The 16,403-nt window shown below is 41.7% G+C and overlaps 1 protein-coding gene across 1 annotated transcript; it reads right to left on the reverse strand.

The window, feature by feature from the left end:
- Positions 1–7,972: 7,972 nt before the first annotated feature.
- LOC148037193 (small heat shock protein, chloroplastic-like) lies at positions 7,973–9,557 on the reverse strand. Its single transcript, XM_087676114.1, has 2 exons — positions 9,195–9,557; positions 7,973–8,571 (listed from the first exon to the last, which is right to left on the reverse strand). Exons 1-2 carry the CDS (start codon positions 9,403–9,405, stop codon positions 8,144–8,146), a joined length of 639 nt encoding a protein of 212 aa, XP_087532240.1. The 5' UTR covers positions 9,406–9,557; the 3' UTR covers positions 7,973–8,143.
- Between the last annotated feature and the right edge of the window lie 6,846 nt (positions 9,558–16,403).

The raw sequence follows: 16,403 nt of genomic DNA on the forward strand, positions 1-16,403 counted from the left end.
ATTAGATACATTTGGGGAAACTTGAGAGGCCTCCATAGTTGTGATGTTGTTTCCCAAACCTGCTTGGCTAGCTTGGGCTTGGTACAGAATCTTTCGATTCTTTTCCCTAGTGATTCTCAAAGCATCTTCAAAAGTGTTTGAAAATTTCACCTTTACCTTCTCCCTGAGCAAGGGATACAAACCTGAAATAAATCGATCCTTTTGAAGGCAGTTTGGAGCTCTCTCTCCAGGGTTCAGTGAGTCTGACCACTGCCCCCAAAGCTTCAAAAACCCTTCCTCATAAGTTGCATAATCATAAGGATCACTTTGATGGAGGGCCAAAAGCCGTTGCCATAACTCTTCAGCTGAGTTAGTTTGTTGAAATCTCTGCAAGAAAGCTGCCTTCAATCCTTCCCATTCAGCTCTTTGGGCCGGATTTAGAGTTTGGAACCACATTCTAGCTTCTTCCTTGAGCACCAAAGGAAAAGCCCTCAACTTTAATGCTTCATCATCCCTCCCAGAGACAAGGAAGGCCATCTCAAGGTTGTCTAAAAAATCCAATGCATTTTCTCCATTGCGCCCAAAGAAGCTTGGAAATGCCATGTTGCCTTAGTAGAGTACAAAGATGAACACGTCTAAACTTAAGTTGTATTTTATGAGGGGAAGGATGAATGGGTTTACAGATGCATTGATTTCAGCAAGACGTCCAGGCCCCAATATGCTTCTAATAATGCCTTGGAATCTAAGCTTTGTGCTGGCTACAATATGCACAGTTTGCATAGCAAGTGGACGGATAGGTCCATACAACTCGTTGTGATTCATGAGAAACTATTATAATAGGATAAAGACATGTACATTGAAGGATGCATTGTAGTCTAGCATTGGGAAGATTATAGGTTCTGGTGATACAAGAATTTCCCTTAATCTTTCAGCCCCAAAGTACATGACAAGACGCTGTTGGAAAAAAATCTTCCTACTGATGCATACATTAACTTGGATATTTTGTACAGAGTGGAAGGTGTAGAAATTCGGGCCATTATTATTATTCATGAGTAGAAACTACTTAAGGGAGTAGAGGGAATGCACTTTCTTGAATTATGAAGGTTTTTTCCCAGAATGTTTCTTTTTGGATCCCACCAACTTTGCTATACGGAGAATTTGCTCACCAGTGATTGTTCTTGCCTTAGTGTGTCCATCCTCGGCGACATATATTTCATAAGGTGTGATGACCACCTTTTCAACCACACCCAACCTTCGAGCTAACAACAGTTGAAGGTAGTCTTTATACCTTGCACTTCTACAAAATTCCACACCGTTCATGCATAAATGTCCTCCTTTGATGTGGATTAGGCCAGAGAGAGAGAGGGATTTGATGATTTGGAGACGAGGACCTCCCGGAAGGGCCTTTACTTTGTTTGCAAAACACTCACCACAATTATGAGAACCTAGCAATTGATGGCAACATGATTTTTTCCGTTGTGAGAGAATGGAATTTTTAAGGTGAACACCTTTTACTCGCATACGTGCCGTCATCCGATAGGCATACTTCCTTTCTTGGGCTTCCTTGGGAGACCATTATGGGAGTCATGGACTTCGACCAACTTCAAAAAGAGTTGGTGAAGGCGTTGGAGAAGAGCTACTTGGAGTACTTGTTGTAGAGGATGCACCACCATGTGTTGTATCGTCCCGCATGGATGAGAATGTCCTCAGCGGGGGCACCAATTTATGACGAAGGAAATTCGGTATGGTAGCCTCTATACTATGCCAAACTCCCTTCTGCCACAAAGTGAATGAGGTAAGGGCACCACCTAGTCATGGAAGAGCGGACTAGGACGCTATGTAAGAGGGAGAGGAGATTGTGAGGGAGAAGAGATGAAAACTAAGAGAGGGAGAGAGAGCGTGTGTGAGAGAGAGAGATAACTACGAAAAAATAAATGAATCAATAGACTTAAGAGATGGAGAACCCTCGGGACATAACCAATATACACAATATGGACACCAATATCATGGGCTTATTACATTGTAGAGTATACATAAGCTATAGTAAGATAAGGAATTTCATAAGCTCATGAGGGAGAATGGGGAAGGCTCAATAAGGCTGAAAGAGGCCTCTTTGCTCTCTCTCTTCTTACAAATTACAAAGGAGAAGGCCTCTTTATATAGGCCTTGAGGGTGTTTAGGGAGGAGGTTAAGATGTAATAGGAATTAACACCACCAAAGCTGCATTAAGGCGGTTCCACCAATGTGGAAGCTCCATCTAGATGTTTTGTTGACCAATTTGTACTTAATCAAGCTCCATCATAGGTGAGTTGTCTCCATTCTCCCCCCCATAGCTTGAGTCCAAGAGCTCTCCTAAAAAAAATATATAGAGAATCTTCATAAAATAAGATCATATCTAGCAATAATAGAGAGAGTAATGAGAGTTCATACATTACTACTACAATTAAGGATGATTTGAGGGTGATTTAGGAGGGGAATTCTAATGGTTTATTAGCTTGAGAGAGAGGAGAAGAGAGGGAAAAGGGTTGGGGGTCTAATGAATGATATTTTATGGAAGTGTTAAGTGTGGGGAAGAAAGTATGGATGTGTATTAAATTGGGAGGTGGTCTCCACTGCAGTTGGAAAAAGTTGGCATCCACCATTTTGGCCATATCTCCCGACTCATAGCTCCAAAAAATTATTAAAAAATACCAGCCAAAACTTCAGCTCACGCGCTACAACTTTCATGTTGAAAAGTTTTTTTGGATCGGAATGGAAGTATTTTTAAAAAATATTACAAAATCATGTGCCTGATTTTTCTTCCACTAATGCTTCCAAGAAGGGTCCCATTTGGTTGAATTGTCATAAGGCTCCAAAGTCATGACATTATGAGCCTCACATGCCCTTTGGATAGCTCCAAATCCATTTCATATCTTTTCTTTTCACATTATACATTTTCCCTTCACCTTCCTCCATTGATCTTTACTCTTCACCCCCCCTTGGTAAACCGGTCCATGAAATATTTTCATCCAGTGATTTCTTGGATTTCCCAAGAGGTTGTTCCCACCCTCTTCTTTATTTCAAAGCTCAAAATGTACAAAAAATCAACAAAATGTTAGACAAATATTTTTTTGTGATTTTCTCGGATCAATTTACTTTGATTATATTTAATGGTTGAACTCCCATTTCTAGAGTTAATCTTGCCAAGCTTTCCATGAAAGCCTAGGAATCTTCTAGCATTCATGGCTTTTTAGGGATACAATTTCTATCCTTAGACTTTTGATGGCTCAATAACAACATTGACTCCATGCGAACCAATTGTAGATAAACTTGCTCGATCTTTGTTATAGCATCTTATCTAGCTGATACGGGTTTTAGCTTCCAAGCAAATCCTACGTACAGAAGACTGAGCTTTTCAATTATTCTAAAAAGTGCATGAAACATGGCCAAAGGAATATCTAAATTTGGCTTGAATTGTGGGTCTTTGATATGCCTAGAGGGGACTCTATTCTAATTGCTTGAGCTCAATTGTGTAGTTGGGCACATGCAATATAGAACTCTATTCCAGTTGCTTGAGCTCGATTGTGTAGCAGGACACATGCAATATAGGTAGGGACATTTAAACTTTTCTCATTTATGCACATTATACATACATTTGAGTGTCTTTAAGTCACCATCTATGTGCCATTTAACCTTGTAATTCTCAAATCCCTTGACAAATAGTTCTTCTCTTGGTTGTTGGCTCTTAATCACATCAAAATCCTCTATGTTTAGCTGAAAAGCTCCTAAACGCCAGATATTGTTCTCAGATTAAACATTAAATGACATTGAATTATTGCAATGACTTGATGAAAGTGCTCTATTCATCAAAGTCCTTTCTAATTTTGTACACTTTAAAATCTCATTTTCATCAAGTTTAATCACAAACATGGCTACTTCTTGTACCTCTTTTAAAGACAAATGATAGAATTATATCATCAAACATTGCAAGGTAGGCAGATCAAGAAAAATGTTATTAAATTCATTGTAAACAACCTCTTTTTTCTTGCTCTTGAAGTTGGTCTTGGTATGGAAAGACTCGCCCAAAACTTCCATCACCTTGCCACCATTGACTCTTTATCTAATAGTCTTCACCACATTTCTAATTTTGTATACTATAAAATCTCACTTTCATCAAGTTTAATCACAAACCTTGCTACTTCTTGTAACTCTTCGTTTAGCTGAAAATTTTGTATATGTACATCCCGACTAATACCAATATTGTCCAAAGTCTTCTGCACCAGCTAAAAATTCAAAGAATAATGCCTAATAAAAGAATCCAAGCACTGTCTCTTTTTCTTTTTCGAACTTCTTTTTCTAAAGACTATCCTTCGGCATTGTTGAGAGCAAGAGATGATAATCAAACTAAGATGCCTTTGAAGCATCTCTCTCACTTATATTTGGTCAAAGAAGAGATCTAAACAAGATCAACATCATAACTTAGATACTATTGGAAGTAAGTTTATATCCAATATTTCTTAAGTAAAAATATGTACCTTGCTTTTTGGATTCTTTTACTACAACCACATCCTTCTCTTTTGAGATGCTCAAATTCTTGAGAAATCTTCTTCAATTTTGAAGGCCTAAAATGATTTGTTTTCTTTGGTATGCTTTGATGCATTTCTTCAATGAATGATTCTTCTATTGACAATCCTGTAAATTTTGCAATAACTCATCTCTATGTTTTGTTAACAAGTGATTCTCCAATTTAAGAACATCTTTCTCTACAATAACATTAGATATATATCCCAAAAATCAATTATAGTCATCATTAATAAATCGTATTAATGAAGAACTATTATAAAAAGGAGAAATATTATTATTTATAGGATTTTTGGAGTATAACCTTCCATCCAACCAAAGATCAAGATTTTTTCTTCAAATTGAATAAAACATTTTATAGACTCTGAAACAGTGTTTTGTTTTGTTCTTTTCCTAATTGGTTCATACTCACGTTTTAGCTCAACATGAAGGTAATATAGAGCTCTTTTATCAGTTTTACAAAGATCATTGGATGATTGATCCATAGCTAAATATGTGATTTGTAAGTGTGAATAAGAAATTCGTGTGAATTTAAAAAAGCTGAAGGTGTAAGTAACCAACAAGGAGAAGAAGGAAAAAGAGAAAACGAGAATAAAGGGAGGGAATGAGATGTCACAAAATTCAAATTGAATATTTGCTTTCACTTCTATCAAGACAATGTAAGATCCTTACTAAATCTATCATCATCATCTTTATGACAACTACATTTCTAGGTTTGATGTAAGCCACAAGTAGATTATGATAATGATATTTTAACCATTTTAGATATGTTTATTTAGCAAAATATAAACTTTTTAAAAATAATAATTTTCTAATTTCTAAAATATTTTCTATCTCTAACTTCAAATCTCTCCTAATTTTTAGGAAGATTGCAAGCAAACTTCTAACTCATTCTTTACTCTCTCTCTCTCTCTCTCTCTCTCTCTCTCTCTCTCTCTCTCTCTTTGGACCCTTGTTGCAAGACCTCCAAACCCATATGTCTTTGAAGTAAAGCTTGGCAAGGCAAATGGGATAAGTAGTCTTGGCAAAGTAGGGAAGTATCTAGGTCTCAAGGGGAAAGGATAATCTGAGTGTTCTCTCTATATTCCCCTCTCTTCCCAATATCTCTCTTTTCTCTCTCTCTAACTCTCTCCCTCTTCTAACTATCCTCCTCTCCTCTCTCTCACTACCTCTCCCTCTAACTCCTTTTATATCACTACCTCCTACTATCTCTTCTCTCTTTCACTCGCGCACATGCACACACACACACACTCTCTCTCTCTCTCTCTCTCTCTCTCTCTCTCTCTCTCTCTCTCATGTTCAATAGCACAATATTGAAATAATCTATGGTATGAAGCCTTAGTAGCAATAGGCTTTATATATATAGCCTTTGGCAAACTTATCATTGAGCGCACTTTGCTTGCCATATATGAGCTTTAAAGGGACGGATCTATTGCAAGCTTACTGCTTTTGAGAACATGCTATGAGCTTTGTGGATGCTGACAAGGATGCTCGTGATGACATAGATGGAGTGTGAGGATGATGACATACATGATGACGATGATGATTTCGATTCTTGTAGATGGCAGCCATTTTTTAATATTTAAAAGTTTTTTTAATGGCGTTACAATTGGATAATTGTTGGATCCCCTTGAGTCCACAACCTCTTTGAAAGGTCCTTCCACACTCGAATGTGCCATAGTAATAAATGCATGCCCTAACATTACTAGGTATGATGAGAAATCATGCACAAAGGAATGGTGATTGTCCTATACATCTACCATAATATTCACATTTGGACATGCAACATACCAATCTCCTATCAAAGTTATCGACTGCACACATCCTTTGTCCATGGTCAACATCTATGTGCAATCTTCCATTCTCATAAATACTCCTTGGCACAACATTTCTCTATGAGCCACGGTCTATCAATGCAACACATGGAGTTTCTAGCTTTCTAACCTTCATTATAGTTTCTGTGAGCTATGGTCTATCAATGCAACACATGGAGTTTCTAGCTTTCTAACCTTCACTATAGTCTCTATGGTAGCACGAGCCCCATGGTTCTAAGATTATTGACTCATGAGTATCACCCCTAAAGCCACTTCATCCTTTGTATAGTGCATAGGTTATATATCTTTGTATTTTTACTACATATCACAATTTTCTCTATAACAATGTTCACTTTAGCACAGCTCTTCTACTTCTTCACAAGTGGCCTCTACAACTATATCATCTTGAGAAACCAACTATATGCCATGTAAACATGTTTCTTCTTCATTTTGTATCATAGTCTAAGTTGACTCACCCATGAATTGTCTTTTTCCCTTTTTTGTGCAATGATTGCTTGATAGAGGTCTCCCTCCGAGACCTGTGAAAGGAAAAGACTTAGCCACGTTGAATGTAAACAAGCCCAATAGAGGGCTTTTTTTAGGCCAAATTCACTTGATGAGTTTGGGAGGCTTCCAAAGATTTGAATAGCAATGATGGAGGGGAGATTTTGAAATCTAGGGTAGTCTTCTTCTAGTTTGAAATCCTTGCAGCTAACTACCCATCTACATGCAAGAGACTTTTGGTCAATTATGGCTGGTCATTGTTTCTTGGGAGGAGTAGATTACTTCCAAGAGACCTTTAGTATTTTAAAGATGGGGTTACCCCCTCACAAGCAATTCCTAAATAGTGTTTCCAATTGACCAAAGGCACTCTTTGGTGTCCCACGTCTAGAGGCTCTAAGCCTAACAGGTATCCCATCCATCTATCCAACTTACTTCTAACTCGATGTAACACCCGTTGCCAATTCTATTTGAGAGTGACCCCCAAAGCCTACAAGGATACCTAACAATTTGAACATTTTGCCCTCTGAACAAGGTATGAACAAAAAGTATCACCATCTTACTATGATTTTCCTGCCTTAAACCTATATCAAAAAGGGATTGCAATTGGTTTTATATTGATATGCTTTTAGTTATACAAAATCATGATTTTTCTTACTAGCTTCCTGTACACTTTCCCCTATGATTGTAATGAAATTAGAATATCCACCTTCTATGAATCACTTGTGTTCTTGTCTTTCCTAACACATTTTATCAGGCCAGCTATTAGTTTTCTAGACGAGGTTTTAGAAAAGATTTCCTTCGTTAACACATTTTATCAGGTCATCTACTAATTATCTAGACGAGGTTTTAGGGAAGATTTGTACACTTAAGTGAACAAGGAAAAAAGGATTTGGTACGTCTGATATAAGAATGTTAAAATTCCTTGATGTGCCGGTTTAAGACTAAAAGGGATGTGTAGGTGTATGGATAATATTTTCTCAATAATATTTGTCTGATTGAACTCTCTCTCCAGACAGTAATGCTCTCTGATTTAGTAAGATGACACCGTTGGTAGGAAAAACTCTTGTATTTTCAATATAGCGACTTAAAAGAGGTCTAGAGATCTACAAAATTGATGAGGGCCAAGGAGAGGCGAATCGCTTGAAATTTAAGAAATTTACAAAGAACCAGAGTCTGCAGAGAAGAAGCAAGTAAACCCTAAGGGGCATGTCAATCCACTGGATTATGGAGATGCCGCAAAGACACGCAACGCAGAAAAACCTGCCCTAATCCGGGGCACTTCCACCCTACTCCAGGCGCACTTCCACCTTCCTGGACTGCTGCGCCTTGGGAGCCACAACCCTAAGCACCCCGTTCTTCATGTCAGCCTTGATGCCTTCCACCAGCACGCTGTCCGGCAGCTTGATCCGGATGTTGTACGAGCCGTAACTCCTCGCCGACCAGTCGTCCTCCCCTTGAGCAACCTTGTGCTCGCCTTTGATGGTGAGATCGCCGTCCTCCACGGCCACCTTCACCTCCTCCTTGCTCAGACCAGGCATGTCCATGCGTAGCTTGAAGCTCTTCTCGTCCTCCATAACGTCCCATGGCGTGCGGGTGGAGCTCCGTAGAATGCGCGAGGCAGAGGCAGGTGGGACAAAGGAATTGTCAAAGAGACGATCCATGGTGTCCATCATGCTCAGGAGGCTGGTGCCCTGGCCGAGGGGGGAGAAGAAATCTGCAAGACAGAAAAAAAGACAGACATAATGAGGACACGGTCTTTACGAAATGGAACCATAGTATGCAAGAATCAAGGCCGATGCCACAAGGCTAAGCATTCTGTACGGCAGAAATCGAGGGTTTACAATACAGATGCTACAGGGCAACCGTGATGCGCAAGATTCGAACGAAACACCACTAGCCAATTCATTCTGGGAAGTAGAATGCAAGGAATGACTGTAGAGGCCACAAGCAACCGCAACGTGCAAGAATCGAATTTGAATACCACAAGTCAATCAGCTATGGCAAGCAGAAATCCAGGTGAATGGCTGCAGATGCTGTGAGACAACCGCAATATGCAGAAATCAAGTCACATCAACACAAGCCAATGCGGTCTTAGAGGAAGAAACCAAAGGCTTCGAGTGCAGGTAACCACAAGGAAACCGTAATATGCAAGAAACAAAGTAACACTACGTATCGATGCATTCTGCCAGGGCAGACACCAAGGTTTTGAGCGCAGGTTCTGCAAGGGAACCGTCTGTGCAAAGATTCAAATCAAACCACAAGGCAATACACTCTAGGAGGCAAATATCAAGGTTTCGGCGCGAACAGCAGGATTCGCACGCAGGAAAGTTCATGTACCTGAGAAGAGGCCAGGGGAAGGCCTGCGCTGAGGAGCGGCAGGAGAGGAAGAAGTAGTTCGTGTATCCTTGGGCTTGACATTGGCGGTTTCTTCCTCGACAGGGACCTTGGCTGCTGCGGCAGTTGCAAAGGCGCGGGGGGAGGCGCTGGTCATCTCCTCGGAGAGCTTGGCGAGGGCAGCCAACCTTCTTGCAAGAGCGCGAGAGGCCATGTCTAGTAGGATGCTAGCGACGACGATGGAGGTGTTCTGGATTATGCTGTTGAAAAACCCTAGAGCGGTTCAGGCGCTTACTAAATCCTAAGGGAGAAATGCTTGTACACAGAATACTCACTAAGAATTGATTGCCTTGGGTTGCAGGGAATTTCTCCTGCATTTTATTGTTTCCCTTCCCCATCCTCCAAGTAAACTCTCGAAACTTCTTCCTCGACCACTCTGGAACCTTCCAAGCTTCCAACCTATCTAAGGACCTGTTCCCGCGCCAGATGGATCTGAACTGGTGCCCAAGCCCCTCCCTATGGATCCACATAGCATAGTGTTCCATTGAGCACACATCGATTAGTTCTACATATTTCATGCACAAGTTGCAATTGGTTGTGGAGGCATACAAATTCTGTAGCAAGCGCGCACACGCACGCAAATAGAGCAATGTTCATGGAAACATCTTTTAGAGCCAATAAAAAATTGTTCAACGTCATCTTATCAAAACTAAAAATTATCAACTTTTTGAAATTTTAAACAAATAACCCTCTTCAAAAGTCATAAGGATTCCTTCTGGATTTAAAGTTTGCTAACACTAAACCTTGATTTTTCATGAACATTAATGCTACAAACATTAAAAAGGGACCCAAAAAATACATTTGGCGGATTTTTGTCCCCATGGGAGGCCATAGAGAGAGAAAGAGAGAGAGAGCATTATTGGTCAATTAATTACAAACACATATTCAAGACTTTAATAATGTAGTGGAGGGATTGGGTACTCCAAAACAAAAAGGCTAGTGAAAGTATATGCAACATTCCACACGACAAGTTCAACAGCATACCCACACTGAGGAATGCCTCTTAGAACTACTTTGGGCCCTTCATATTTTATGATTTATAAACCTTGAATTTGCCACACAACCAAAAAATATGTAATGCTAACATTCTACAAATCCAAATAGCTCAAAGTTAAACAAATTGTTGCACAATACTAAAATACCATAAATTAAAATATTACAACCAAAGCGTGCAACCATTTTTTAACCCCACTTTTTGCAAAGGTGTGTGTTCCAAATCAAGTTGCAATTAAGACAATATATGAACTAAAACTCACACTTTAAATGCCAAAGGGCATGAAAATATGCCCTACATTGGAAGGCTATAAGAATCATAGATATGTATACCTTAGGGAGATATTTTGTGGTAGTGAGTGTGATTGGTCCCTGTTGAGCTAAAATATGCATTACTTGTTGATTAGCCTCTTAAACAGCCCCAAAACACACTAAAAATGCTCTTTTAGAGTAAAACCCTTAAACAAAGAGTGGTTCGAGAGAATTCAGTGGAAACCCTAAAATAGAGAGTGGTTCGAGAAAGTTTAGTGGAAACCCTAATTTTTGGGGCGCCCTTCCACTTCTATAAATAGACAGGCTGCCCCCATTCAGCCATCATCCTTGTTTGTAGGTTACACCAGCCCACGCACCCTATGATGCTGTTGGTGCCCAATTTCCAATCTGTAGCCCGCCTCCATCTATTGTCCAGCCATCATCGACTGTAGCCACATCATCTTCAACCTATCCATTGCTGTAGGCGACATCTCTCAGCTACTGGTGACTGCTCCAAACTGTCCTAGACTGCTATTCAGCCTACTGTCCATCATCTCCAGGGTCAGCTAGCCTATGTTTTCAGCATTGCAGGCCCTAACACTCTCAGACACTATTTTAGCATGCTATTTACAGCAGACTGTGCACAGTTTCCAACCCTCGATCTGTGGTACACTGCTATGTTTACCAGTTTACAGCCTCCAGACTGCTGCGTTTTGGTGACCAGCCTACTGCCATTCACTATTCAGCACTCCTATACTCCGACTAGTGGTCACAGACTTGGGATCCATCTTCAGTGGACGTCAGACTCCAACATTGCTCTACCCTTGAGCACACTGCACACTCTTACATTCATTTACAGCATCCATTCACTTTAGAGTTGTGTTCTCTCTCTCCCTTCTTCTGTTATGTTTAATTTTTCATGTTTGAGTTTTGAGTTTTGCATTTAGGGTTTGAGTTTTGAGTTTTGCATTTAGGGTTCGAGTTTTGCCCTCTGTGTCTATGTCTGTGTCTTTGTGTTTCTGCCGTGGTCGTACACTCTGTGTATCCTCAGTGCAAACCCTAGCAGTCTTCTTAACATGGTATCAGAGCTGATGCTCTTGTAAAGAGTATCCTGTGGATATTGTTGAGAGCTAGTCTTTGTGCAAGGCACACAATACGACTCGTAACCGAATCACAATGTCCCAGACACCTTCTTCTCCAGTTCCTATGAGATCTTATCAGGCTTCTCCATCATTGGAGTGTTGGGGGTAAAGGCGCCTCCGCCTAGCCGCCCATGTATTACTACATTGACAGTCACCGCCACTACACACTGCAGGTGGCGAGTGCCCGTCACCATCACTTTATTCTTTATTCTTTTAGTGACAGTTTGAATAAAGGAAGGCCCGGTCACACATTGTGACTGTTGGAGTTCCCATTTCTTGTCTCTCTCTCTTCCTTACTCTTGCTCTTCCGCCATAGCTCTCGGTGCAAGCTTCGATCCTTCTCTCCTTTCAACTGGTATTAGAGCTCGGCTTCTCGACTCTTGAGCTTGGCTCGTGGCATTCTCAGCTTCCCATCGACTCCCCACTCACATTGGGTCTCCTTCTTGGCAGCCATAGCTCATTCTCTTGAGCTCCCGTCACTCCCCGGCTTCCCGAGCTTCTTCTCGGTCTATTGAGACACTATCAGGGCATTGACATTGAGGTATTGCTTCATTATTTCAGAGATTTATTTTAGTCCACAGGTCTAAGTAAACAGGGCAGCCATCATTGAAGCTTCCAACCTTCATATCTTTTTGCCATGGGTTGTGGGCTACTAGAGGCTTATTCCAAGGCCTCTTTGGCTCATGTTTGAGCCCTCCAACGTCTCCAGATCTACCACATGGACCAGCAGGAGCAGCAACAACAACACACAAATCTACCCCTGATCCTGGACAACCACACATTCAACCACTTCAGCTCCAGCTCTAGCTTGGCATCAAGCACTTGTTTCAGTACAAGATATAGACCTTATACCGACGTTTAAACTGACGAAAATGCAAATAACAAAATTTGCCCCCATCGTCACAAAAAGCGTCGTTATTGGCGATGCCATAGAATAGTCGATATCACCGTCAGTATTGGCGTCAGTATCAGCGACGCTAATACCGACGCTGATAGCGATGGTTTGCGATGTATATAACGACGCCAATAACGATGCGAGCAGTAAAATTTGCGATGCTAATAGCAACGGTAACAAGGGGAAAAAAAAATTTGCTTGCTGCCCTGCCACATATAGCACTGTGTGCTTTATGAGAGCCATACAAAATAGTTTCTACACTGTGTACAATGCATTTGCAAACAAAAACAATGTATACTGAAATCATAACACTGATACATGAAATAAATACATGATTGCATAATAAGCGATTGGTACAATCATGACAAGATATCACTAATACATAGAAAATGTCTACATAGATCAGGCGACTCAAAAATAAAGGTGTGTGAGCTCCAAGGATCCAAGGGCGAGCTACATATCCTCGTCCCCCGAAAGCTCATCCCGCCACAAAGGAGCATCAAACGGACTCTGCAGAAAAAGAAACAATACATCAGTCCACCATACAATAATGTATTCAAATATCTCATGGTAACTACGAACAAGAAAGATGAGTGACTTACAGGGCCGCTGCGTCTGTACAATCGGTCGATCAATGAAGTGAGACCATGCCTCTCTGCATATCGAGTCTCAAGGCCAGTCGGATCACGATTTGTAATGGAGTGCTGCAAAGAAAACAAAATGCTAACTGTTAGAAACATGATTGTCAGTACAAAGAATATTTCAAAAAAATAAACAAGCAAAACAAAATAAAAACTTACAAAGTCCTCCAAATATGTCTTGTGGCCGCCACTCTTAAGATAATGGACCACTCTGGCCTCGAGTCGTGCCCTCACCGCTTCGCACTGCTGACTCCAACGTCCTGGAGAATCTGTAGCCTCCTCCCTCTGTCAGTGCCAGTCGTCTGCATCTAACCACTCGGGCTTTGCAGCCCCACTCTTGATTGTCTTGCGTGCATCGGATCGTCTATGTGATATGTATGCACGCATGCAATCCATCATCTAGCCCGTAGAGAATCTATCTACTAAGACTGGCATCGGAAACTCCTCGTGCAAGGATGCTACTATGTAGTCCTTGCTCCCCTTCGGTATGTTCTTCCAATGATCCAAGACGTTGTGCCGAAAAACTTGTTGGTACAACTCTCTCATGCGAGCCATCACCCTTCTCCCCTCATCATTCATGATGATGGCTCCTGACTTACTATCGACTAGATATCCATAACCCCCTGGAGTCTACCTAAGATGGGTCCTTTCTCATCTACGTCCACACTCCTGGGCATATCCAGGAGACCCCTGTGCATCCGGTGTACCGACTGGGGTAATATCTCTCAGAGTGGCACCCACAGGGGTGCCACCTGCTAACGGCTGAGCAAAAGCCGGAGTAACTGGAGTAGACATCTCCACAGGTGTGACAAATCCCTGGGGTGACACAGCTCCAGTTGAACGATGAGACGAAGACACCGTGTCCGTTCCTCCACTGCATCCACTTGAGCCTGAGCCATGCTCCCTAGAAGGGCCACGAGAGCGAGGAGTCGCACTTGTATCCCGTGTCGACCGCGGGTTCATTGCCTCTGTATCTCTGCAGCATCCCCCTAATCCCGATGCACTCCCTCCCTCTAGCCCAAGTCGTGAGCGTCGAGCTCATCTGCTCGAAGCCGAAGCATCCGATCGCGCTGAAGTAGATCTAGCAGAGCACCCTGACGAAGACCGAGACAGCTCCTGGTCCGCCATCTCTCTGAATCTCGCAATCTGGTCTGGAGACATGCGTGTGAAGATGTCTTATAACTCCTCATCGCTCATCCCTCGACTCATCCTGAAAATGTCACCCCCATAGACAAAAAATGATGTTAGAATAATCAATTTAAATCATACAAAGCACAGTAATATAAATCATTTTAAAAAAATCTCACTTAAAATGCATATCTTATGTATTCTTATAAGCGATTGGTCAACGAATTGAGTAAGTGGATGCTCCAAGTATGAAGTATCCTATGGTCCCATGTTAATCTCTTGACACAACTCCGCATATACTGGAAGGTCGATAGACATGTCACCACAAAAGAATGAGTTCACCTCGTTCTCAAAGAATTCTTGGACTCGTATATGGAATTCCATCATTGTTAGCCGATGCTGGCCCCAAGCTTTCGACTGCCTCCACCCCTTGCAATATCGACCCCTCTATTTGCATATTATCTTCATCTATGCTTGGAACATCGCTTTCATCATATACTCTCGTACTTCGGGGAGTTGAAGTTATAACATACCACCATCGAGGTTGTCGGGGGTTTGGATAGAAGATTATCAGTTTACTGCACTATATATTTTGTACTGTACATTGAAACACTCAAATTAGATGTCGCATATAAAATTTAGATATGACAAATTCTAAACCCCTCATCACCTTTGGACTACATCCCCTCGAGAATTCCCACTCCTCCATTGAGACCTCTGTCTCTTCGCGAGACGCTACGGTCAAAGCTCAATGCAACCATCGCATTGACATAAACCGCGGCATCTTCTCCATGCCTTCAGGATATCGAATCGGTCGATGATGCATACTACGTCGGAATTCAGCTCGCGCTTCCTCTCGATCTTGCCTAGCGATCTGGTACTTGGCGAGCCACGTCTCCATAGAGGCATGATGCAACATACAAAAGTGATTCATATTCTCTTCCATTGAGGCATCCATTCTTTTTTCTACCCCATTTCCAACCACCACATCTCCAGTCAGTCTATCATCGTCCTTTAGTGACCATAGCATTTCATTGTCCGGTTCCATCGTTGGTAGTCATTGTGAAATATGCACTAGTGCCTCAGACACCAACCAACCTTCAGCCATGGACAGGTCCAGCAATCTCCACTTCATCTACAAGATGCACAAGAAGGTGGATTTGTATCGTGAGCATGCTGGTGGGCAGGTATTTCTCAAAGAGACAGACCATCTCCACTGCTCCCCGCCTTGTGGATTCAATAGAGGACGTCTTAATCTCCTTCTGTGAGATCCATTGCACCAAAGTCGACAACCTGTAAATGGCCCCGCGTATTTCTGGAGTAAAACATCCTGCGATCGTGATCGGTAGTACAAACTACCACAAATGAGAAAGCATTATGAATAATGGCTACATTTCAAATAGCAAAATGCCCACGCCAATTACAATTCATTCTAGTACAAACCTGACATATCTTATGCCGGTCATGGGATTTTAGCCTTGATAATTGGTCATCTTTAGAAAATGCAGACCTGAGAGAACACATCATACCTGTTGAAGTGCGGATAGACTTGATTACTTGCTTCACAATGCGCTCTTCTTTAGTGGACAAAACCCAAGGAGCACGAGGAAGCTGCACGCGACCATCAGCACTCGACTGCGGCAGCCAAAGCACCTCCATCTTACCTACCTCCTTCAAATCCATTCGTGCCCCTATAGTGTTCCTCTTTCTTGTGATGTGGTCCCATAACAAGCTGTCCACATTCTTGAAAATATGCATGGGATCCAACAAGTGGTTGACCTATAAGTGGGTCCAATATGGCAACTCATAGAAAACTGAGAACTGTCACATTCTATTTGGATGTGATTCCGCGTGGATAATTTTCAGCTCGTACCAGCTTGCAGCGTTCATAGGTGTTGGAGGTCATCCAAGGAAAACTTCCCTAAGTTCATGATCCTCTGGCAAGAAAGCAGCGTGTCCTTGATATACCATCTTCTTCATGGTTCGTGACCTTCGAGAGTCTAACTGTGGCCTACACAATGGACATGCATGATAACCTGAGGTAACCATACCTATTCCAACACCACGACCTAGTGAATACTTGCTTGAACGAGATAAAATA

This window comes from Lygodium microphyllum, chromosome 4 (assembly GCF_053477565.2).
Source record: "Lygodium microphyllum isolate KBCC chromosome 4, Lygodium_microphyllum_v1.1.10, whole genome shotgun sequence".
NCBI lineage: Eukaryota > Viridiplantae > Streptophyta > Polypodiopsida > Schizaeales > Lygodiaceae > Lygodium > Lygodium microphyllum.

Excerpts from the sequence above, each read along its gene's own strand:
- LOC148037193 (XM_087676114.1), bottom strand. The coding sequence starts at position 9,405 with ATGGCCTCTCGCGCTCTTGCAAGAAGGTTGGCTGCCCTCGCCAAGCTC. Across the intron at positions 8,572-9,194 it reads TTCCCCTGGCCTCTTCTCAG|ATTTCTTCTCCCCCCTCGGC; the intron begins GTACATGAACTT and ends TCTGTCTTGCAG.